Below are 25,400 nucleotides of genomic sequence, written 5' to 3'. Positions count from 1 at the left end.
GGGGCCCAGGCGAGGGAGGGCCCCCCCGTGCTGCCAGCCTGCCCGCCTGGAGCCCCCGAGCCGAGGGGGAGGGACCGCGACCAAAGCAGCCAGAGCTCCCCTGGCATCACCCGTGGCCCCCTCGCCTGGGAGATGCCCGCCCGCTGTGGCAGCAGGTCCAAGGATGCGGATGGCTCGCAGGACCCTGCTTCTTCAAGCACCCTAAGGCCAGGCTGCATTGAGAGCGCTGCCTTTGTTTTTTTTGCAAAAATATATATTTACACACACGTAACTATCTCCAACAACCTGGCTTGTGACGAGGTGCTGGCAGCAGCAGCCTTTGTTTTTTGCAAAAATATGTATTCACACACACCTAACTGTATCTCTAACAACCTGTCTTGTGACCGCTCTGGTTCCCTTGACAGTCCAAAAACACACCGTTACAGTTACATCACTTGTCCTGTTACAAAGACCACACACCCATCATCATCCCCTTGAAACCATCACAGTTACCCAAAGGACTACCTCATTCCCCTCTTTCCCCTCCCAAATCCCCCTCCTGCTTGTTCGTATTCTGGTCGTCCTCATTACTCTTTTCAGACAGCTCGCCTCTGAAAGGTCTATCTATGCTGTCCCTTTTTTTCCATGGGATGTCCACCACCTCTTTCCCATCCAGTTCTACTGTCTTCCTGTAACACCAGTACATCTCACTCAGGCACGCTGTAATACAGTCCTTGACTGGGAGGTTTGTGTGCCTGTTTGTGAGCAAGTTCCTGGTCTTCCACAGAACATTTTTTTTGCAAAAATTTTTATTTCTATATACATAAACAACTATACATATATATATATATATATATATAAAGAGAGAGAGAGAGAGAGAGATGGATATATATAGATATATATAAATATAACTGTACCTGTAGCAATCTGTCATGTGACCACTGTGGTTCACTTGACAGACCAAAAACACGCTTTAACAGTTAAACTATTTTAGTCCCAGTACAAAGTTCGTGCCCACACACCTATCACCATTCCCCTGAAAACATGAGAGTTTCATAAAAGTCTCCCTCAGTTACCTCCCCTGCACCCCCACCCCCCAACCACCCTCCTGTTTGTCCCGTCCACAGGACGTTTTTGAAACAGGGGATGAACTGGTTGAAATGGGCTGTCAGGCCCCTTGCTGTTTAGTCAAGTGCCCATGCAGAACCGCCTCTCTGGTCAGGGTTATGAACCAGGAGTACCCAAACTTTCTTCTGCACCTCTCTGGTGTATGGGCAGTCCCAGAAGAGGTGGTCAATTGTTTCTGTCTTCCACCAGCAGGATTGCTTGGGACCTCCCTGCCCTGCGCTGTTTTTCCATGCCTGCACAAGGAGTGCCCAGTGGGCTACCTGCCAGTCCAAGTCTCTGTGCTTCTGCAGGTCTTTATAGAAGATTCCCTCTGACACAGCCTGGCAGCTGTCCCCAGGTAGTAGGTCCATGGGCAATATGATGTCTATTTTCCTTACCACCTCTCATATGTTGTGGTGGTTCACCAGGGTTGCTGGGGCCTCATCGTGCAGTTTGTACTGTCGCAGAAGTGTTTCAGGACCTCATAGAACCATGGGGACTCCATGGCCCAGGGGCTCATGTTAGTTGTCATGTATACCCGCCACTGTTGCAGTAGATTCCCTGCAAAACACTTTTCAAAGTGGGCTGTTTTGGATTCTGTCCCTGTTGCCAGTTTGCAAATCCGGCTCGTGTACTTGGCCCAGAGGAACAGCAGGATGTCTGGCATTCCTCTGCCTCCGTACCGTTTTGCTTTGAACAGTATGGTCCTCACCACTTTCTCCCATGTGGAGTTCCAGAAAAAGATGCACATGGCTCTTTGGATCCTGTTGATGACTTGCTCTGAGGGGGGGGAGGGGGAGAGACTATCAACCTGTGAAATGCCACAGGGCACTAGGCAGGGGCAATCAAGGTAAGGCTTGTGGTGTTGGGGACTGTGGCCTGGGGCAAATCCCTGCCACACCTGGAATGGCTGCCTAGGACAGTGGTTCTCAACCTTTTTTTTAGGCTCAAAGTATCCCTTGCTTGGCTTGAGGCACCCCTTGTTGAACTCAAAGCAGGTCTGGCCTTGGGAAACACCAGCTCTTACTTTTCCCTTGTTGTTCTGACTACTGAAGACTACTAGAGCTGTTCTGCTGCTGCAAAGAGCTCAGCAAGCCCACAACAGCTCAGAATGTGTTTAATGCCGCAGATTCCTATTTGAAAACTCTGGGTTTAATTTGTGTATCATGTATGCACACCTAGCTGTGTTTATATTGTGCAGCACCCTTGAAAAGATCTCAAGGCACCCCAGAGTGCTGCAGCTCCCTGGTTGAGAATCAGTAGCCTATGAACAACCACCCCCATCCCCACTCCACCTTTGCCCAGGCCTGGCAGTTAGGCAGCATAGCTGGCAAAGAAGGGTCTTGGGCATGCCCCCTAATGCCACTGTCATGGTGGGCACAACAGGACTCCTCTATACCCACTGGGGTGCCCTATTGGCAGATCTAGCCATGGGTGGAATGGAACTGAGCATGTGGGGCTTATTTCTTGGGCAGAGGTGCAGACAAGGCCTTTAAGGGATGAGCTTCCTGGGTAGACAGTCAAGGTGGGGTACAGTGAAGAACTTGGTGGTAGTGGCTATGCACAGCCAGTCAGTCAGTATCAGACCCAGAACAAAGCAGAACTCTTGCAAGGATCTTAACCCCGAGTGCCAGGTATGTGACAAGTCTGGCTAAGTGACTCCCTTTGTCCAACCAGGCCCCACCAATGGGGAGAGTCCATTACTTGCAAAAAGAATATGATAAAGAAATCTGGCTGGGGTTGCAAAGTCAAGCATTGTGAAGACAGGAGAGGCCAAGGCAACCACTTTTCTACCTATTCCATACCTGCAACACTGGAATCTCCAAGGACAGAGGTGCTCACTGCATTTTGCAAAGAACCCCATCTTTTTCACTGCACAGGCTAGACTTGCTCTGGGCATGAGGCATCTGTCTGGAATTTCTGTTGATCCCCATCCTTCAGCATGTGGCTCATGCTGTGCTTACTGCCATCACCCAAGCACTGAATAAGGAATTATTCATTCCTTCATGGTCTTTTCTAGAGTAGCATCTGAGTGCCTCACAAATATTAATGAGCTTAGCTCCGTAGCTCCGCTGTTACATAAGAGAGCATTATTCCCCTCCACTACATATGAGGGATATGGAGATAAAAGCCTGCCTAGGGCCATGCAGGGACAAACTAGACTTATCACTGAGGACCATCTGACTCAGCCTTGTGCTCATCAGCCCATATTACCTCAATCACCAAGCATTCTCAGCATTCATCAACTTCAGTTCCACAAGTGAGGTTTTAACTCTGTATGTTAGGCCCTAAAGTCTCTAGCTCAGCATCTGGAAAAAAAGGAGGTGCCCAGTATTAATGGCTGCCTGACACTATTTTGGTGTGACTGGCCCAGAGGCACATGGAAGGGCTGCAGCAATGAACCAAGTTGCTGTTTGTGCCAGTCACCTCCTTAGCCACAGACTACACTTGCTCTTCCTGCACTCCCCTGCCACCTTCTCCACCTGCCTTCCAAATTCTGTGGCAAACAAGGCAGAGATCCTACAAACAGTCTCATTCACTGCCCAATTCTGGCTCCCTCCCTGAACACCAGCCAGCCAGTGCAGTATACAAGGCAGAGAGCGCTGCAAACTGAATAGTGTGATCATGTAATGGCTGATTACAGGACTGGGCCAGCTGAAGGGAGGCCATTTCCTATGGCTTGGATGCTAACTTAAGACCTGGGGGGTTCAGTTTCCTGTTGTGCGACAGCCTTCTAGTGCGACTAGAACTGTGATTCTCAAGCAGAGTGCCACAGTACCCTGGGGTGCCTTGAGATCCTTTTAAGAATGTCATGCATTGTAGCACTGTTAGTTGTGCGAACATGATTCACAAGATAAACCCAGAAATTTGAAATAGGAATCCACGGTATTAGAAACAGTCTGCCTTTCTGTGGTCTGAATTCTCTGTAGCAGAAGAATTGCTCTGTTATTTTTCTGCAGTCAAAAAATGAGTGAACTCTAAGAGCTAACATTTTTGAAGGGGTGCTTTCCTTTTTAGACCCAAAGGCCTAAACAAATACAAGGGACATGGATAAAGGCCTCTGCTCCAGCTCCTAGCTATAAGATTTGAATGCTAGTACTTCAGTGTTTCATGGGGGTGTTATATCTGGGGGACCACAGAGATACTTATGAGTCAGAGATTAAAGTTGTACAGGCAGCCTAAACTCTGGCATATCCTTATTTTCTAATATTTGACTTTGCAATTTATGCAAAGGGCATGCTCTTCATTACGTATTTTTGTTTTTAATTCCCCAATGGCTTTTCAAAGCAAAAATGAAATAGGACCATCAGCAAGACATACCATCACACACCAGTAGCAGTGTTGGAGCCCTCAACTGTCAGTCTTGCCTTAGTGTTAGGAAGTGGCTTTTACCTTGGGATGGCCTACTGAGATCACATTATGGATCTGGGGCAATCCTATACAGCTCACTCTTTCACACTCCCCTTCCAGCCAGTTTAGGGCAGCTCCTATCTCCTGTGATGGCCATGTACTGGGTCTGGCAGGCAGAAAGCCATGGCCCTGCTCTCTTACCCTCTCCAGGAGGAGCTGCTTGCTGCAGGCTCCTAATGCCCCTGTGTTGCAGCATTTGGGCCTGGGCCTTTAGAATATTCTTTTCTGGTCAGTCTTTTTTTGGCTGCTGCCAATGTTTTGCTGAGTCACTGGGGGTGGGGGACACTGTCAATTTTCAAGTGTTTAATATCAGTGATTCTCAACTAGGTGCCTCAGCACCCTGGGGTGCCTTGAGATCCTTTCAAGGGTGCCATGGGGCTCTATCCAATGTTAGCACTTAGAAGTGCAAATGCAATGCAAAAGATAGAGATTTAAAACAGGAATCAATAGCATTAAAAACATCCTGAGTAGCTGTGGTCTTTCTGAGTTCTTTGCAACAGGGAAATTGCTCTATTATTTTTCTTTAAGCAAAAAACAGGTAAAAAACTAGAGCTGCCATTTACTGAGAGGTGCCTTGAGTCTATTGGAAAGTGTCTTGAGTCTATTAAGGGGTGATTCAAGTCTGTAAAAGTTGAGAATTACTGGTTTACATCCTAGCCAAGCTGGAACAGGATTTCATGGGGAAAAAGAAGACACGCTTTTCTGCCTCTAGGGCTTTTCTTTTCCCTCCTTCTGGATTTCAGAGGCTGCAAATAAGAGATACTTCTAAAAACAATCACAGGAATCATTTATAACCACAAGTGCTAGGCAGCTTTGCACAAGTAGCTGCTCCCTGCTCTATTTTTATATTTAGAGATGTGCTTGGAGATCAGGATGCTGCACGAATTCATGGAGGAGGAGCTCAGATCCTACAATTTATAGACAAGACAAAGAAGAGAGAGAGAGAGAAAGAAGATTTACTCAGGATCACATTGCCAGGAACTGAACTAGATCTGTTGCATCTCCAAGGCACACTGCCAGCTAACAGGCAATTCCCTTCATCCATTTACTAGAGACCTAGGCTTTGAAGCCAAAAGTCCAGCCACATCTATCCTGGCTGAGAGAAGCGGGGTATTGCTATATCCTGCCCAGCTGCGTTGTTCCTGCTGGGATCAACATGTCAAGAGGGTGCAGACAAGGGCAGCACCAGGGGAAAGCTTACTCAGCAGAGGATAGTGCATATGTGAGCTGACAGGGGCTCCCTCCTGTCCTAGAGGGCATGAAGCCAGGAAGGCTGTAGGGGGTCATGGATTGACTCCAGACAGATTCCCCTTTTCTCTACAGGAAATGCTGCTACCACAAACTGTGGTCATAGTCTGTGTCTGCAACTGGCCTCCATCCCAGGTGGAAGAGCAATGAATATTTTATTTAATTCAGTTGTGCAACCAACTCCCCACACCTTTTGTAGGCCTGCCCCTACCAAGTGAGCATAACTTGGTTGATGCTGTGCAGCATAGCACCTGGGCACACCAGAATCTCTGTGGGATGAGACCAAAGGTAAAATTAAGTACCTGCTGGTGGCTACAGCAGGACCTGAAAAAAATTAGGACACATGGGTTCTAGTCCTGGCTGAATAACCCCACCCTGCATCAGGGACGGGTAGTGTACATGTGTAAAGCACTCTGAAATCCCTGAATGAGTCACTCAGACAGCCCTGCTAGAGAGGTGCAAGATTGTGATCTGCAGCATAGACACAGAGCACCTGTTATTCATCCTAGACCAAAGGAAGCAGCTGAACCTCTCAGTTTGGGATCACACACAGGTGTCAGCTGTTCACAGCCGCCCCTCCCTGCTTATGCTGCAAAGTATCCAAGGGCCTGGATACTGAAGAGGTGGAGATCCTCTCCAATAGGAGTACAATACCCTTGAGTTCTGCACTGCTGCTCCTAAAAACACAGCAGCTTTAACACAGCACTTTTCATTGGCAGGTTTCAATATGCTTTACAGGGGAGGCAAGTATCGTTATTCCCAGAGAAACTGAGGCACAGTGCAAAAAAGTCACCTGTCCAAGGCCACTCAGCCAGCCAGGCCCAGAGCCCAGGGCTCTTGAGTCCCAGGCAAAGATCTGTCCACTCACCCACATTGTCTCTCAGGAGCTGTGCAGTTCCAGTCAGGTTGGCAAGCCTCCAGAAGGGATCTTCAAGGCTGGTGCTTGTTTCATTTCATTCCCATCTTAGAGATTAAGCCCCTTGGAGGGTAACCAAAGCAAGCAGTTGCTGCCAGCAATGGGGCTGCAGCACTTGGCACTCCCTGGAGCCAATGCAGTATGAAAATATGACACATGTACAGCGAATATGCCAAGGCTCTGGGCAATAGCTCCCTGCTTGCTAAGGTCACTGTTTCAAAAGTGGCCACTGATTTGGAGAGTCTGGGATTTTCAGTAGCAACCTGGGGATCCCTTGAGCTGAATTAATCTCCTCACTTGACCAGAGCTTAACAAAGGGACTAAGAGGAGAAGGCTTGGGGCCTCTGGCCTGAGGCCCTAGGATCCGTCTGACCCTGAGCCCAAATGGGGCAGCACTATACATGGATGGCCTAGTCAAATAGATAACCTGGGGCGCAACCAGGACATGGGATATACCCACTCACTGATCAGCCCTGGAGCAGCTTGAATGCCAGGAGACCAGTCAACCTGGGAACACAGGGAAGGCAACACCCAAGCTGGAGAGGCTTCCTCTACCAGACAGGCATCTTCTTATCTCAGGAGAATCCAGACAGCTCAGGCCAAGCTGAGCAGCAGAAAGGAGGGGCTTCACAGATGCCCTGCTGGCACACTAGGGTTGCAGAGCAGGTGCCTGGCACTGCCTACAAGAACCCCTTACCCCAAGTGGTCCAGGATGTGTTAGGCACAAGGAGTGTGACTGAGGCTGCCCTTCTCAGCCTTGGATAATCAGAGGCCACGCTGCACCCTAGATCTGGGATTCTTGAACAAGGCCCTAAGAATGACCAGTCATCATCCCTGCATCTAAGTCTGTACTCATCCCTTTGTATTTTGCTCTTCTAATTAATACCTACTGAGCTACAATGACAACAAGCACCTGGGAATAAGGGCATCTGTTAAAGAACTAGCTCTCCTCCTACTCTTAGCAAGGGACCAGGATTTCCAGGTAGAGGCGCACTGATATACTGTTCCGTATTGTATTGGCACTGATAAAAGGAAAATTGACATTACTGGCAATTGGCTTTTTTTGGAAGGTGTAGCTGATAATGTCACCAGTAAATGCCATGTGCATGCACACAGCCATAGCATACATGTGGCTAGGCATGCAGCCTGGTGGCTTGGAGAGCAACGTCTGGCTGGAAAGTCTTGGGAAGAAGCAGCATGTGGTAGGGGCAGATCAAGGCCTCCACGGTGAGGGACGGGGGGGAGGGGAAGCCAGGGTGGGACAGGACGGAGCCACAAGCGGCTGGTTGGGGGCTGCGGAGAGCTCCTGCTGCTGGCACAACCCTGGGGGAGGCATAGGGTATATGTGCCCTCTGGATTTGTGTGCAGGGCTTGGGCGGGCTGCCTGCTGAGGGCTTAGGCTGGGGGCTGCACTGGGCTCTTCTTGGCAGGGAGCTAGACCAGGGCTGCGCTCGGGGAAGGTCAGGGTGGAGAGGGCAGTGGTGGCTCTGGGAGCAGGGGCTATGGTGAATTTTGAGGTGGCTGTAGCCCACCCAGTAGCCCCACCTCTCAGCACCACCACCGCTGCTGCCACCCACCCCGACGCAGCCCTGGCCCAGCATCCCTCACTGGGAAGAGCCCAGTGCAACCCATGGCCCAAGCCTGCAGAGCACAGCCGGCCCCACCCCACACAGATCTGGGGGGCACAGGCCCCCCATGCCTCCACCAGGGTGCATGTAGCGGCAAGAGCTCCCACCCGCCCCATGAGCAGCCAATGCCTCCGTCCCATGCCTTGCCCCAACTGGGCGGTGCCTGCCCCTGCCTCACTCCCTCCCTCACTGCTGGGGCCTCGATCTGCACCCCCATGCTCCTTCTGTCCCCCATGCCCCTTCCACCCCTGCCCAGATTTACCAGGCAGACACTGCTCTCCAAGCTGCTGGGCTGCATATCAGCAATTGCATCGCTATCGGCCGATTATGGCTGGTTAATAATTGGCCATCGGTACAGACCAAAAAAATATTGGTGCACCCCATCCCAAGGCTTCTCTCTGAGACCTGCCAGTGAGCCCTCCTGGAGTGCTAGGGGAGATGTGGCTTGACAGTATTATTGAGGAGAAACAACAAATGGGACCGTAACTTCCCTGAGCCAGGGGCCCTCTTTTTGTTGCTTTTGTCCATCACCCAGCACAGTGGGGCTCTGGCCTAGGACTGACAGTCTCAGAATTTTGGTAACAGAGCAATCATGATCATTTTAAAAACTCTATCAGATGTGTCCTCTTTTTCAGTCCCACTATAGGCATCACATTAAAGGTCAGAAGGGCACAAGCCCAGCATGTTTAAAATCATCTTCTGCAGGCCACCTATGGGGGGCAGGGGCTCTGATGCCTATAGGACCTGCCCTTCTCTATTTCAGGATCTAGCTCATTGCTAATAATGATCTTGCAGCCCTTATGGCTTTCCCACAAGGGTTTTCTAGGCCATGGATAGAACATGAGATCTGGGGATTCAGATGAGTCTGCTGCAGCAACCCAATCCTGTGCCTGAGATAGGAAAACTCTCTGCAGGGAAAATCCCAGGTGGGGTGGGGGTTGGGTGAGGCCAGCAGCAAAGCCCTCATAGATAGAGCCTCCAGGAATACTTCAAGAATGGAGCCCATAGGAGCAGTGCTGTACCTAGACTCCTGGCGGTCCCAGGTTAACTTCTAGTATCGGGCTACTCTTCACCAGAGATAATGATAATAATAATCAGACGATGGAGAAAAACACTGCCATTTTCAGGCCCCCTTTCTATCTGGGCCTCAGGCAGCTGCCTGGTTCACTCATGCCTACGTCTGGGTCTGCATAGGAGCCTAAGCCAGCAAACAGGAGAACTAAGTCCCACCCCACAAGGTAGCTTTGTGTGGGTTTGCAGCTGCAAACCCTTTCTTGGAGGCAGGTCTCCCCCAGGTCAGGCTTCTCTCCTAAGGGAGACACCCATCGGGGGCATACCTGTCCTCATAGCCCTATTCTGCCTGTGCTGAAGCAGACGTGTGAACACAGGTCACCCAACTTCCAAGTGTGCCCTAAGCACTGGGCTATAAAGTCTGCCCTGCCTCTGCTTCCGTCAATTAATTAGCTAATTATACAAAGTGGAATGGCTCCCATGGGAGGGGCTGAGAGCTTCCCTCCCTAAATCCTCCATAGTCTGCAGCCTTTTAAGACTGTGAACCAGATTGACCTAATGTGGGACAGAGCTGGGTGGGCATTAGGATCCAGCTACTGCAACCACTGCTTTTCCCAGTGACAGCAAAGGGAAAGCACCTGCCACAGCTGCTTCCCCCAGTAGTGGCATAGCAAAGCAACTGCTGCCAAAGTCCCCTGATACTGAATGCCATGAAAGTCCCACATTCGCAGGCCAGATCAAATGACTCTATGGCTAGATCCAGCCCAAAGGCTATAGGTTGCTGACCCCTGCTTTATTGCTCAGGGGCTGGGCAATGTTCCAGGAATAAAAGAGAGATGTTTCTGTCCCCAGGGAGGTGAGGACTTCTCTTCTATTGAGGATGCTCTAGCCACCAGTGATGGGGTGTCTTTAGGGCTTCCAGTGTCCATTTTTAACTGACAGACAGAAACAACACGCCCTTATTAAGAAAAAAAGAAATTACTGTTTAGTCAATCAACACCAGAAATGGCTGCTCAGTTCATACAGACCCCACACCTTTCCCCACAGACTTTGCTTCTATAGGCATAACTCTCTTCTCTTTGCCTCATATCTGTCCTCAGTTTGTTCTGGGTACCTTAAACCAACCTCAGCTTCTGAGTGGCAGCAAACCTGTGCAATTCTGTTGTCATTTCTGTTGGAGTCTGTGTAGACAGAGGAGATCATCCCCATGTGGGATTTCAAACAGCACTGTTTTACAAACCATGAATGCAATTTAAGAAATGCCTCATTGTGCAAGAGCCTCAGAAAAGCTGACTCATGATCAACAGGATGTTATGGTAGAAGACAGCAAAGGAAAGAAGGTACCAGCAGGCAGGTACCACAGGGTGACAAGACAGAGGTTGTGTCAGTACAAATGATTCCGGTTACTGCAGATGTTGTAGTCTGAAAACTCTCTAGGCACTAAGCCACCATCAGAAGCCCTTCATAGAATAGATATATGTGCTCTGGGAATACCTCCCCGGTCAAGGCCCTGCAAGCAAGGAAGATGTAGGAACATTTAGAATTCAACAGTGGTGTTAGACATGGCCTTGGGCTCTGAAAGCAGGGTTTGGGCAGCTTTATGCAGGACCACCCATGGTAGTAGAGATGCCTAATAGACTTTAGGGTAAGGCAGCAGTTGAGCAAGGGCTTGAATGGGTCAGTAGTACCTGAAGTGGAAGTAGGTACCCCACTCCTTTTGTGCATCTAGCCTTAGGAGCCCCCTCAGGCCCTTTTTCATGCATATTCAAAGCACTGTGGAGTTTTGGGGTTCGAAGGAACAGAAACCTTCTTCTCCAGGGCTCAGGCTGACCTTAGTGAATTGGGTGAGCCAGGGGCAGGGTCATCTGATCTGTGACTGCTGCACAATGACACCCTATACCAGACAGGGCCTCAAGCTGCTCCAGGCTGGTGACATGCTTGGACAACAGGGAGTCAGATTCTGATCTACATTACACTGGGGTTAATCTGGTGTCACTACTGAATTGACAGTAATATAAATAATCTTAGCTCTTCAGTTAGATGGGAAGGGGTGGAGGAATCAACCCTTGGTGCATGCTTCAACTTGCTGCCCCCAATCCTTTCATCACATCCTTCTCCTCCTATGCAGAATGAAACATGGTGCTGAACTGCTTCTGGCCATGCCTACCATGGTCAGAGCATCCTTAACATAGCTCTGAATGAGCTCAATAATACAGCAGGCAGGGCCCCAGGTTAAAGAAAGGAAGGTGTAGTGTGAACCTGCTTCCCCCTGCTGGGCCAATAGTGTGGTAGGTAGTCATCCATAGCTAACAATGAGAACAGCTGAGAAGCTCTTCTCTGCCTTCTTTCAAAACAAAGCCAGAAGAGGGCTCCGCTTACCTACGTGTCCTGTACGAGACTGGAGTCTCCCCAGGTATCGCTCAGTGGGTCATAGTTAGCATGAGAATTGTGAGAGACAGTCCAGTAAATTCATTCCCATATCACAGCATAAGACAAAGAATATCTGTACTAAGCTAGGAATAAGCCACAGACCCTGTGCTGCAAGCAAGTACTGCATTGGGGAACAACATTGCATGTAGGCTATGAATAGGAGCAGCTATGGAAACAAAATGCATCTGATTTCTAAATATCTGATTTTCTGATATGGGATGGCATCACAGTTGTCCATGTGGGAATAAGATGGTGGCATGGTGAATAGGACCAGGGTACAATTCCATCCCTTCTAGAACAAGTCTTGTATATACACAGGAGAAGATTACAATACATGTACCATAAATGAACATGACCAAAAGAACACAGGTCAGATCTCATGCTAAATCCAATCTGCCTCATATCTGAATATAAGCAGCATAAAATGGGATTGTGTTAGCCTCATAGTTTAGCCATATTTGAAGAACCTCCTACAATTGAATGGGTTCTAGATTAACCTCAGCTACCTTAGTGCCAGTCTAGAATAACTCTGCTAACATCAGTTGTATATGGCCAGCTGTGCAGTCCTGTAATGAGAAGTGTTGAGCTGAAACACTCTATGTAAAACAGGATAAAAAAACCCAGGAGAGTTTAGGTTCAATGGGAAATTAAAAAATTGTGAAAGTGGTGGTAGGGAGGGGAAGAAGAAGAGCCTAACAACATTATTCTGGTATAGAATAAAAGATGTTTTCACTGAGGGGCAGGGCTCAATTAAACTCTTTTTATGAAAACCAAAACATTTCACTTCAGTTTTTTCTTTGCTGTTGCTTTGACAAATAAAATTTTTAAAAGCTCAAAATTTGAAATGCAAAGGTTGTTTCAAACTCCAAAACAACTAAACATTTCATTACAAAGTCAAACCAGTCATGCTCACCATGCCTGCCTGGGGTTTTTTCAGTTGTTTTCCAAACAAAAATTTCACACATTCATGCAACTCCGTACTTTCCACTGGAAAAAGTGGTCTAAGTAAAAAAAAAAATATGACCCAGTTCTAGGAAGTGGTTCATATAGGGCTGAACTGCACTCTCAGATCCTGACCTGGTATGGGGTCCTGTGTAGAATCATTGCTGAAGAGTCCCTGCTTCCTTGTTGCTCCGTGTTTAAGTACTAATCTGTGCAGTCCCCTGTATGGGCACAGCAGGCCTCGCTTCATGCAGTGGGTGGTCGAGGTATGCAGGGAGCTCCCCCAACTCTGCATCCTGGCTCCCTGTGCTGACGGACTGAACAACATTTAATCCTCTCCAGCTAGGCAGTGGCCTACCCTGCAGTCCACATAAGGGGTGAGCTAAGCAAAGCTCTCTGCTCTCTCACTGGAGGGATCATTTTTTGCAGCCCCTGGTTTTGCACCCACTTGTGTCACTCATTTTAGTTTGAGTGAAATGAGCCATCTGGAATAACTCAGCAGCCTCAGTTGTTACCATTATCACTGGCTCCTTTAAAACCCACTGCCCTTGCTCCTGCATTTCCAGGCTGTACTGTTGTTCCTGGAAGAGCCCAAACAGTTGCTCTGTCCAAGGTCTAACTCACTCTATGGCTGGAGACTCCAATAAAGAATAGGCACATATAAAGAGCAGGTAGGGAAAAAACAGCAAGCTACCAGACTGAAGAGCAAAGCAGAGCAGGATACTCTGAGGAGGCAGGGCAGATGCAAAAGATCAGAGCTGCCCTGGTGGAAGTCAGTTTGGCCCCTCCCAAAAGCAACAGAGCTGAGCTTAGGCTCACAGGTAGGCAAATACAAGCCCATTTGGTAGGGCTTGTGTTAAAAAGGATCTTACCATTCGAGGTGTGGAGAGAAATCCTTCCCCCTCCCTCCACCAAATGCACACAGGCTGGGGAAATATATGTGAACATAAGAGAGGGAATCCTCCAGTGGAGGCAGCAGTGACTTTCGACCCCTTGAAAAACATTTAGGGAAAAATAAACCCATTCCAAGGAAGAACACCATGCAGTACTTTATTGATGTCACAATACATGTGCTGTCCAGAGACAGGATATTGGCATGTAAGTTGGTACAGACAGGGCTGTTACTACCACTGGGGTGGGTCCTACACCACAGCCCTCCCTCTTGCCTTGGTACATGGGGAGTGGATGCAGAAGAGAGGCATTTGCTCATCCCTCCTACTTTGCAGCTGAGGCATGAGAGGAGAGTGGGCAGCAGGTAGCAGTTTGGCCTAGGCACTTTGGGCTCAATCCAGGCACCATGAAATGGGCAGAGCAGAGGCTTTGCTGGTTTCAGGGGTGCAGGGTCAGGCCCCCCTATCTGTCCTCCTGCATCCTGGCACAGCAGGAAGCAGAGGGCAGCCACTTCCACACCCCACTATCAGCAATGCCATGAAATCAAGACTGAGAAGGGACGGAGCCTAATGGGAAGCACAGTGTCCCCTGTGGGCCACAATGGACAGATGCAAGAGAGAGATCCCCTTAGTCGGCTGCTCCCAAACAGTTCTCCTCCTCCACCATAGCTCACTCTACACATATGTGACTTTCTGCTGGGGGCACACAGTCAGCCTGGCACTGCATTCTGCCTCCCCCACATCATTGACAGCCCTGCACATGTACTGTCCCGCATCCTCCACAGTGAGCTCCAAGATGGTTAGGGAGCAGCTCCCGTTCTCCTCATATGCAACATACAGATGAGGGGACTCCTGGATAGGAACATCACCCCGCAGCCATGTCACTTCTGGGTCAGGGAAACCTGCAAAGAAAGAAGGGAGAACTGACAAGCCAGAGACCAGCCACATCCCCCAGGAGGTTTCTCTGACCTTACACGGGACACCTGCGCAGTGGGTGAAGGGCCACATGAATACATTATGTCCAGGATTAGACTTAGGGCCCCTCTACACCTGTAGGTAAAAGTTGCAATGGGATCTAATGTGCCATCCACATAATCACACTTCCTGCCATGCAACATGTATATGACAGGAGGTGCAATTGTGGGATCATGCATTAGATCCCGTTGTGCCTTATTGTGGGTGCAGGGGGAGCTAAATCCTGGGCTCCCACTGCAGCAACAAGAACCAAGCTCCTGCAGCTTGGAGCCCCCTCAGTTGAAGGACTCTGAGCTACAGGAGTGCTCCATGCACCCCCTCAGTTGGGAGATGCAGCTGCTGTGATCTCCCAACCCCTAAGTTTCATGCGTCCCCAGGGCTGGGAGACCACTACAGACACCATCTCCCAGTTCCAGAGGTTTCCATGCACCCTCCAGGCTGGGAGACCACAGCTGCTGCAATCTTCCAGGCTTGGGGGTGCAGGAAGCCCCTGAGGCTGGAAGATGGCTGCAATCTCCTAGTCCCAGGGGTGGGAGATCACAGCTGCAGCCATGATCCTGGTACCAGGAGCTTGGTCCCAGTACCAGGAGGTGTGCTGCCAGGATCCAGGTAGGGCTGAGAGTCCCCATAGTTTCAGAACTCCCAGCCCTGTCTGGGCATGGTGCACCCCTGTGGCTGACGGGGCTCCCAGACCTAGGGGAGACCTTGCTATACATGCAAATTAAAGCTCAATAGTAACCAGTTATAAAATCAGTACACATTTTTGATGTCTAGCTTTATAGCTGGTTGGAGCTTTATGTCATAGTAAGTACTTTGCACATGTAGCTGATCGAGGCAACTGCGCAATTAACCAGTTAATTGTGCGATACCTGTAAGGTGTAGAAGAGTCCTTAGACCCCTGATCCCCATGCAGGAGCACAGCACATACAACACCAGGCAAGGGCTCACTTCAGTGCAGCAAGAGCACCACCTACTGGCCACCAGCACCCCTTCCTGGAGCCCCAAGGTAGCTCGGCTGTCTCTTCATGTGGTAGGGACCTTTAGGTGTTAAGGGCCAGTGCTGGTAGGGCTACTGGCTGCAGAGGGAGAGTGCATGACTGAGTACTTGGCTTTCAAATCTGCACAAAACTCCACCTGTTGCCATGCATGGAATAAGGACAGTTTAGGCCCTCGCTGTACAGCCACCTCTTGTATCCAGAAGCAGCTGCCTCCTACAGACCAGCTTGCCAAGGTCACTCCAGCATGAATAGAACAAGGCAAGGTCAAGCCATGCCTGCATCCCCACTCCTCCTCCCCCAATGGCCAACAGAAAGCCTTGCAGGGTCTCAGGGGAACTTACTTTCAATGTGACACCGGAGGCAGGCACTGCTGCCTTCCACCTCCACCAGGTCCTGCAGTGACTCCAAGAAGTGGGGCTCCTGTTTGACCTGTGGCTTCTGGAGAGCAAAGACCTCCCCTTTCTCTTGGCTGTGGTCCAGCTCTGGGGAGGGGGAAGAGTAGGGTGGGGGGAAAAAGCAGCAATATTTCAGTATGCAAAAATTAGGATTTTACTGCAGACAGATTTTTCCAAAACAGAATAAAAATTCATCACAGGGCACATTAAGCACTGGTCAAATGAGAGGTCTCAAAATGCAACTAAGTTGAGTTTCATCACTGCATCCACATTTCTAGTAGGGCTCCTCAGTGATCAGTTCTTGGCCCTCCTCTGCTTAAAACATTTTTATCTGTGATCTAGAAGACAACTTAAAAATCATCACTGATCAAGTTAGCAAGTGACACAAAGACTGGACCATGACAAATAGTGAAGGGGATAGGTCAGATATAGAAGGACTGGAACCACTGGCACCCAGCTTACCAAAATTAACAGTAAGTATTTCAGTAAGGTCATATAAAAGGTTATAATCTAGAATTAGAGAACACCAGTCCTACAAGATGGGAATGGGGGGAGGGCACTGTGAAAAGGACATGAGGGTCACTGTGCTGATCAACTGAACATAACCTCCTAGTGCAATACTGCAGCCCCAAAGGCTAATATGATCTTTGCATATTAATGGGGGGGATGAAAAAAAACCAAACCCAAGCATGATCAGGTAGGTTCTGTGATGCTTGTACGCGGAATTGACGAAGCTACTACTGGTATGTCATGTCCAATTCACTTGTCCCCAATTCAAGAAGGATATTGTTCAATTAGAGAGGATTCAGTGAAGAACCAGGAGGTATATTGGGAAAGCTGTGGTACAGTAACTCAAGGATCTTGATCTATTCAGCCAAACAAGGAGAAAATTAAGGGGTGATCCGACTGGTCTGTAAGTACCTAGAACAGAAGTTTGATAATGGAAGTTTAACAGCAAAAATAATTCACCATTGTAACAGCCTACCTATGGGTGTAGCAGATTCTCAGATGACGGGAAAATTTGTAAACAGTCAGGTCAGACCAGGCCAGGTCTGCTACCATTATGACAGTAGATGGTACTACCTGCAGCTGTCAATGACAAAAGCTGGGTGGTGGGAAATAGCCTAACAACCTCTATGGTGCAAATGGTTTTGGGTGGTGGAACAACCTAGGATGCTGGTAGTTCTTATCCCTGGTGGAGGAAATGCCACCAAAAGGCAGATGCCATGGCAGGGTGGACTGGGCTTTCCAACCTTGGTTGGGAACCAGTCTAGAAGTGGAGCCCTGAAAGGTGGATGGATTGAAGATCTTCTTCATATCAGCAGCTCCTGCAGCCAAGCTGGCTCCAAATATATTGACTTCTGCCTTTCATTTTGGATCAAACAGCTAGGCCAAGAGGGGACATTGATACATGGGCAACTAAAGCATCTCCATATAAACTGCCCAGGCCATTGCAGCCAAAACTGAATGGAGGGGATACTCCATCTTTGCTACTTGCACGAGCACAACACAGAAGGGGCAGTCACAGGTTATAAGCTCAACACAACTGGTGTAGAGTTGAGTACCATCAGTCACCTTCATCAGTGGGAGGAATCAATTGTGTTCCACTGGTCAGCTACTGTCCACCTTAAGCTGGGCAGCCCCCCAGCCAGTAAGGTGCTGACCCACTATGGTCTGCCTGCCTCATTTGGTGTGTAGGGCTAAACCAAAAGTAAAAAAAATAGATGGCAAACCAAGTACCAGGCAACATGAAAAGAAACCTTAAAACCTTCTGGCTGGGAAGCTGATGTCAGGACCACACGTCTTGGCATGAATGACAATTTACAGATGACAGACAATGTCCCAAAGACCGCACTGATTGATTGAGAGCTTTAAAAACTTAACATCGACATTGCAGCCTTGTAGGAGACAAGATTGGCCAACTCTGGTTCCATTCATGAGGCCAACTACAACTTTTCCTGGGAAGGTGGGAATGCAGAAAATACTTGCCTACATGAGGTAGGATTCGCAGTTTGCAACAGGTTGGTCAAAGCCACTGAGAACCCCACTGGAACATCAGGTCATGTCATCTCACTCTGACTACAGTCAACTGATGGTTAACACCATTAGTGCCTATGAACCAACTTTGCAGGCATGTTCAAATGATAAAGGTAACTTCTACGATGCTCTACACCAAGTCATTGAGCACCTACCATCCAGCAAGAGGCTTCTCCTCCTACGGGACTTTAATGCTCAAGTAAGTGCAGATCACGACTCTTGGCCAACCTGCCTGGGACATTATGATGTTAGGAAAATGAATGAAAATGGACAATATCTTGAACTCTGCACCTTAAACCACCTGTGTATCACTAACACTGACTTTGCAGGATAAGGAAAAGCATGAAGAAGTGTCACAGAGATGCCCACAATCTGGCCACTGGTATCAATCAGACCTCGTGATTACCAGGAGGAAAGACTTGCCCAGTGTACTACACACCCACACTTATCACATGGCAGATTATGATACAGACCACTCCCTTACTGTCACAAAGCGAAAATGATACCAAAAACACTGCATAGAGCCAACCATAAAAGTCAATCAAGAATTATCATACACAGCACAAAAGTCCAAAGCAAGTGCCTCAACTTTCAAAGGACCTTTGAGCTAGCTATGTCTACAAAAGCAACAACTGCAAATGCTGAAGGAACTTTGAGTGGATCGAGAGCAGTCATCGAAGAAACAGCCACAGGAGTATTTGGGAAAAAATAAACTGTCAAATAAAGACTGGTCTGAGGCACACACAGAAGAGATGCTACCACTTGCTTAAGCCAAGAACATAGCCTACCTGAAACACAACCAGAATCCAACAGAAAGTTCCAAGGCGAAGCTGAAGCATGGCAGGGCAATGGTACAGAAAACAGCCAGATACTGCTCAAACCAGTACTGGACTAACCTATACCAAGAGACACAGTTTGCCTCAGCCACAGGAAACTTGCAATTTATATATAATGGCCTGAAGAAAGCCCTTGGTTCAACTTGTACCATCTACACTTTTCCCAGAGCCTGACGAAGGGACTTTGATCCCGAGAGCTTGCAGAAAAAGACAATTTTCTTGACATTTTCCAGTTGATCTAATAAAAGGTATCATTTTGGAACCAAGAGTTCTAGTTTTTTGTATGTCTCTTGGTCCAACTGTCACTAAAGTCACCCCCTTCAAGTCTCAAGGTGGCAAAGTAAAAGTCACTGACAACAATAAGCAGATGTCACGCTGGGTTGAATACTACTTTGAACTTTACTCCCATAAACAGACATTTCAGAAAAGGCACTGGATCAGCTTCTAACTCTAAGTGTACTGGCACAGCTACACAGAAAACCTACAGCTAAAGAACTTAGCAAGGCCATCGACTCTCTAGCAAGCAGAAAAGCACTAGGGGAGGATGGCATCCCAGCTGACGTTCAAGTGCAGGATGGCTAGTCTGCTGCCATATCTTCATCAACTCTTAGTGTGCTGCTGGAAGGGAGGTCAAGTACCCCAGGACATGCATGACGCTAACACCACTCTCTACAAGAACAAGGGAGACAAGGGTGACTACAATAACTATAGGGGCATCTCTCTCCTCAGCATCACAGGCAAGGCTTTTGCCAGAGTCATCCTGAAACACTTGCAACAACTTGCTGGCTGTGTCTACCTGGAATCACAGTGTGGATTCAGAGAGGGGAGATCAACAGTGGATATGATATTCTCCTTATGCCAAGAAAGACGCAGAGAACAAAATAAGCCACTGTACATAGCATTTGTTGACCTGATGAAAGCCTTTGACACTGTCAGCAAAGCAGGTTTGTTCAAGGTCCTGGTAAAGATTGGGTGCCCCCTGACATTACTCAGCATGATATGCTCCTTCCATGAAAACATGCAGGCCACAGTTCAGTTTAATGGATCAACCTCTGACAGGTTTGAGATGAAGAATGGAGTGAAGCAGGGTCATGTTCTGACACCGACACTTTTTGGGATCTTCTGCTGCACTACACTTTTGAAAGCTTGAAGGAGGGCATATATCCTCATGCAAGATCAGATGGCAAACTCTACAATCTATCCCACCTAAAAGCCAAGACAAAAAAGTGAAGCACATACTTATTAGGGAACACTTTTTTGTTGACTCACCACTCATGAAGAAGGTCAACTACAAATATGCATGAATTGCTTCTCCCATGCTTGGAGGATGTCTGCCCTAACCATCAAGAAGACTGGTCCTAGGACAGGGAGTTTGCCAGTCCCCATCTATCAGCCTTTGCAACACAGCTCTCAAGGCAGTGAACAAGGTCTGCTACCTTGGATCCACACTGAGCAACAATTTATCACTGGATGAAGAGGTAAATGTGCACATTGGAAAAGCTGCTACCACTTTCAGTAAGCTCTCCAAACAAGTCTAGAACAATGCAAAACTCACAAATCAAAACTAAGCTGCTTATGTACAAAGCCTGCATCCTCAGTGTCCTTATGTAAAGCAGTGAGTCATGGTCAACATATACATATCAAGAAAAAAAGTTAAACAGCTTCCACCTACACTGCTTATGACACATCCTTGACATCAAATGGCAAGACAGAAATCACCAACACAGAGTTCATCACCAAAGCTAACCTGCCAACCACCACTGCATCACTCAAACAGTGGCACCTACGCTGGCTTGGCCATCTTTGCAGGATGGAAGATGGCCACATCCCGAAGGACATCCTATATGGGCAAATTGCAGGTGGAGACAGAAAAGTAGGGTGCCCAAAACTGCACTTCAGAAGATGTCTGAAAGCAGGACATGAATGCTTTTGGAATCAACCCAAAAGCCTTTAGGAATTGAATCCCTTTGGGAGGCCTTAGGAGGAGACAGAACAAAGTGGCACTCTCTTCTCAATCATGGAGTCCAACATCATGACAAGAAATGGTTACTTGAATTACAACAGAAACATGACTGAAGGAAACAGCCTGTCAGTACAGTAGCCCTTAATGCCATGTACACCTGTGACCACTGTGGCAGGGCCTGCACATCTAACATTGATCTCTAACATTGGTCTCTACAGCCACAAGAGAAAAAATGTACCACCAGTCAGTAGAATAGCTGCTATATCCACTGTCACTTGCTGATGAATAGATGCCCTGGACAATTTCTAAATCATGATTGGCTAATTCTCTACAAGTTGCAATCTAGCTCAAATTGAATGGATTCAGAGATTTCCTATGGCTAACATGAAAGATCAGACTAAATGGTCACACTTATCTGACCTGGAACCTATCAGTTTATGAAAAAGGAGTACTGTACTGGCCCACATATTTAATTGTGAGATTTAAAAATGGAATGTGATGCTCTTGAAGATGCTGTAGATCAAAAGCATCTCCTCCCTAAGAGAGCAAAAAGTTGGTCCCTTTTGGCCTCATGATATAAAACATGTCAAGTGAAGTTGTGGACAACTACACAACTCCTCATCTTCCCTTTCCAGACAGGACATCAGCCTCTGTTGCCAAGATGGTCCAGAACCTGTCCAGGCTCTCCATCAAAACTAGATGCCTGACAAGCAAGAACTGCTAAAGCACTTGGTCCCTGCTCTAGCCAGCTATGCAATGGCCAGATGTAGACTTGTCTTTAATGATCCCTGCATCAAGGGCCTCCAAGCATTGTGATGCTAAGCTAAGTAGAAGGGGGAAAAAAGTGCTACACTTTGCAAAACATCCAGACAGGTCTGCAGGCAACAGGTCTCTTGCAAAGGGGAACAGCAAGACATAAAAGTCTGTCACCACAGTGCTCTTCAGTCGATATTGCATTGACCTTAGGACCTGATGGAAAAAAGTGTGGCCAAAGGCCCTGGCCTAGTAGGTTTTGGTCAGGATTAAACACAGCTTAATAGCCTGGGCCATTACCTCCTTTGTCCTGGGCATCAGGGTCAGTCACTTTGCAATCCAGCCTGTGGGACAGCAGGGAGAGTCTCTTCAATGCCAGCACAGCTTTGCCTGTTTTCTGGAGGGAAAAGAAAAGAGGCAGCAAAGATTTCTAGAGAAGAATTGAGGAGACACCTCAACCCAGTAGAGAACAGCTCAGCAGGGAACAGCTGCCTGGCTTCCTTGCCGCATTTCATGCCATTGGGAGGAGATCTTTTGAAGCTTCTTCTCAGCCACAGGACCTCGTACCCCCCAAGGTGGTGGGGCTTAAAGCCCACTTTATGGAAATGGGAGGCTCCTCCCTAGCTTGCTCCTGAGGCCATATGGCTGAGGGCAGGCGAAACTTGAGGGCATCTGAACCCCAAGCCTCCAGGCCCAAGCCTGCACATAGGATGCCTGCCAAAAGATGTTGGAAACATCTGAAGCCCCTGGTGGGGATGGAAGATGTTTGCCAGTTGTAGGGCCACATATGGTTCTGGACTGACTCATGGATTTGGACTTGATTTGGCTTGGAACACGAAAAATTCTCTTATTAACCCCCCCCCAAAAACAACACATAAAGCTAAAAAACCTGGACCTCAGAAGTGGGAGGAGTGGGAAGAGGACCCACTGTGTCAGGCAAGGCACAGGCTCTCAGACAGGCATCAGGAGCAGGTCCCAGTCATACCTGCCACTTCTGGCGGGCCAGGAACTGCTTCATCCTCTCCTTGGACAGCGTCTTTGTGGCACTCGGTGCTAGTTGCTTCAGCCAGGGGTGTGCCAGGGCCTTGTCGCTGGAGAGGCGGCAGCTGGGGGTGAACAGAGTGGCTGGTTAATCCAGTCCCATAGCTCAGCATGGCCAGCACTGACTATCACTCATGTTGGGGGCAGGGAGTGGGAGTGACTGGAGCAGCAGGCTCCAGGCATAGGTTTATAGCCTGCAGGTCTAGCGAGCCTCCCTCTGGCTGGCTCCAGGCATAGAAAGCAGAACTGCTTAGCTTTAGCTTGGGGAGGTAGTAAATGGAGGATAAGGAGATGGCAATGTCTGCCACTTCATACCCACAGCTTCTGTCCCACCCCCAAAGGCATACTGCTACCCCAGAACCTCTCCAAGGAATACCTTTATCATCCAGGATCATGCCCCTGCAAACTCCTGAGACTCATGCCCTCCACCCAGGCTTTCAGCCACCTCCCCACACCCTTCTGCATGTCCTGCACCAGCATCCCCACCTGACTGTCTCACCTTCTTCAGACAGGATGGACCTTCTGAAGAAGCTCCCCTCTGTGGAGTCACAGCCTTTAGGCTCCACATTTAATGCTCCCCGGAGAGCTCCATCCAATGCCCTCAACAACTGCTTGAATGACTGCCCTTACCCCCAGCACTCTGCCTTTCTCTGCAACCCTATAAGGCTCAGTCAGGCTTCCCTCCCACAGAACTGGCCCTCCTTACCGGCTGTCCTTCTGCAGCAGCTGGCTGATAAACTCCTTGGCCTGCTCAGAGATCTCTGAGAAGGTCTCCTCATCAAACTCCCACTGGGCAGCTGTGATGTTGTTCAGCGTCTCCACGTCACTGCTCCCCTGGAAGGGGGAGTCCCCACTCAGCCTGGGAGAGCAAGAGAAGAGGTCATTATTCACTCAGATAAGACCTACACCTCCCCTCTGAAGGCTGCTGATGGGAAGGCCACTCACAGGATGTAGCAGATCACACCAATGCTCCACATGTCTGTAGTGAATCCCACAGGCTCAAAGGAAACCACTTCTGGGGCCATGAACTCTGGGGTCCCATGTAGCACCTTGACAGGACTGTTTGGATCTGAAGGGACAAGATGGGAGCAATGGGGATGACATGGCACCTCTACTCATGAAGGCACTAGCAAAAGCAAAGGGCCAGCAGACCTTCCCACTGCACCCATCTCTCTGGAATCCCCTTTGGCAACCCTGCTATTTGTAGGGCAGCAATATCTGGAGGCCACACTCAAGATCAGAGCTCCATTATACTAGATGGTGAACACCTTAACATCAACTTTAACTCCCACCCAGAGCTAGACAGCAAATTGTCCAGACTGGGCCAAGGCCAGAAGAACAGGCTCAACATACCCAATCCACTAGTCACAGCCGGGCAAACCCTTGGCTTCTCTACATACAGATTCAGAGGCCCCGAGCAACTGCTGCTACAGCAGGTGCATCACACTCTGCAGAGCCAGACCCAGTGGGATGTCCACAACGGAAACTCCCAGACCAGCCAGGGCAGGGGTTTAAGCTGGCTATTGCTTTAGCCCTTTCCCAACTCCTCACATGCTGCAGTTAGCAGTAGAGACATCCGTTTTCTGGCTCCAGTGAAGCACTGGCTGATGCACATGCTCTGCTGAACAGGGATGAACACAAGACCATACTGAAGGTTAAGCACATTGCAGGGCTGTTTTAACTGACTTGGGACCTCTGTCCCATAAGCTGTGGCAGGGGCATTAGTGTTAGCTCCAGCATTAGTGAGGGGGGACCTCCCATCCCCACAGACTGAACTCCTCCCAGTGGGGCTCCTCTCACCCACCCAGTTTCCGTGCCAGGCCAAAATCAATGATTTTGACCCAATGGCTGCTCCTGCCGACGCACACGATGTTTTCAGGTTTGAGGTCCAGGTGGACGATGCTCTGATGATGGACATACTGGATCCCCTCCAGGATCTGCCTCATGTACTGGACACTGGTGGGCTCTGTGTGCTCAAAGTCATCATCCAAGATCCTTTCAAACAGCTCCCCACCCGCGATGCTGCCAGGGAGCAAGGGGAGGGAGTCATGGAGCATCACTCCCTGATGAATTCACTCCTGCATCCAAGGCAGCACTGGCCCAACCCCCAGCTGCCCTGACAAGAAGCCAAAAGTAGAGGACATAGGGGAGAGCTATGGACTCAGCACCCTGGGGTCAGAGTGCAACTCAGAAGGCCAGCTGGGTGCTTCTGCTTAAGTCCAGACCAAACCCAATTGGGTGGGAAACCCCTCTGTCTACCTGATAAGTGCTGGATGCTGTTCACCTAGGCACCAATACTCCCCTCTTTGAGGTGCTCCCATAAGAGCAAACAATAGTGTGTAATATCCTCCCACCCCCACACAGGGCAGCAAATGGTTAGTCTCAGGCTGCTCTAATCCAGTCCTCCTTGGCCCTCACTCACTATTCCATCACCATCACCAGCTCAGCCTGGTTCTGGAAGGCTGTGAGGCACTGCACCAGCCTGGGGTGATGTAGCAGGTTCATCAGCTCCACCTCCTTGCAGGCTGCCTGCTTCTCCTTGGTCGTCCGTGTTCGGAAGTACTTCCCTGCCCAGATCTTCCCAGTGGCCTTCTCCTGAAGCTTGTAAACCATTCCAAACTTTCCACTAAGGAAGAGAAAGCAGAAGGGAACAGGGCAAGGAGAAGGGAGGGAGAGCACTGGGCATGGCTTCCTGCTAAGCAGGGCATCTTGCACACCCAGACAGCTGGTCTGGTTTCATCAGGGAGGCTGGGGCATCCCAGGCCAGCTCCCAGATACAGTCCAGCAGCCCCAATGTTTAAAGTAAGCAGGATTTAAGAGCACTACTAATGTAGTCAGCA

At 49.0% G+C, this 25,400-nt stretch overlaps 1 protein-coding gene across 6 annotated transcripts in view; it reads right to left on the bottom strand.

Moving 5' to 3' along the window:
* Window positions 1–13,721: 13,721 nt before the first annotated feature.
* LOC102387857 (myosin light chain kinase, smooth muscle-like) overlaps window positions 13,722–25,400 on the bottom strand; it is a 19,945-nt gene continuing 8,266 nt past the window's right edge. For all 6 annotated transcript variants that reach the window (XM_014521188.2, XM_014521186.2, XM_014521190.2 and 3 more), the window contains 8 exons: window positions 24,983–25,186; window positions 24,365–24,582; window positions 23,506–23,629; window positions 23,267–23,419; window positions 22,505–22,625; window positions 21,820–21,916; window positions 15,877–16,017; window positions 13,722–14,464 (listed from right to left, as the gene is read on the bottom strand). In XM_014521188.2, coding sequence (XP_014376674.1) covers window positions 14,238–14,464; window positions 15,877–16,017; window positions 21,820–21,916; window positions 22,505–22,625; window positions 23,267–23,419; window positions 23,506–23,629; window positions 24,365–24,582; window positions 24,983–25,186 — 1,285 coding nt within the window. In that variant the 3' untranslated portion in view covers window positions 13,722–14,237. The remainder of the gene's footprint in view (window positions 14,465–15,876; window positions 16,018–21,819; window positions 21,917–22,504; window positions 22,626–23,266; window positions 23,420–23,505; window positions 23,630–24,364; window positions 24,583–24,982; window positions 25,187–25,400) is intronic.

The sequence above is a fragment of the Alligator sinensis genome, unplaced genomic scaffold (genome assembly GCF_000455745.1).
Source record: "Alligator sinensis unplaced genomic scaffold, ASM45574v1 scaffold919_1, whole genome shotgun sequence".
Taxonomy (NCBI): Eukaryota; Metazoa; Chordata; order Crocodylia; family Alligatoridae; genus Alligator; species Alligator sinensis.
Note: the sequence above shows the minus strand (reverse complement) of the source record. Positions and strands in the feature narration are given on the sequence as shown.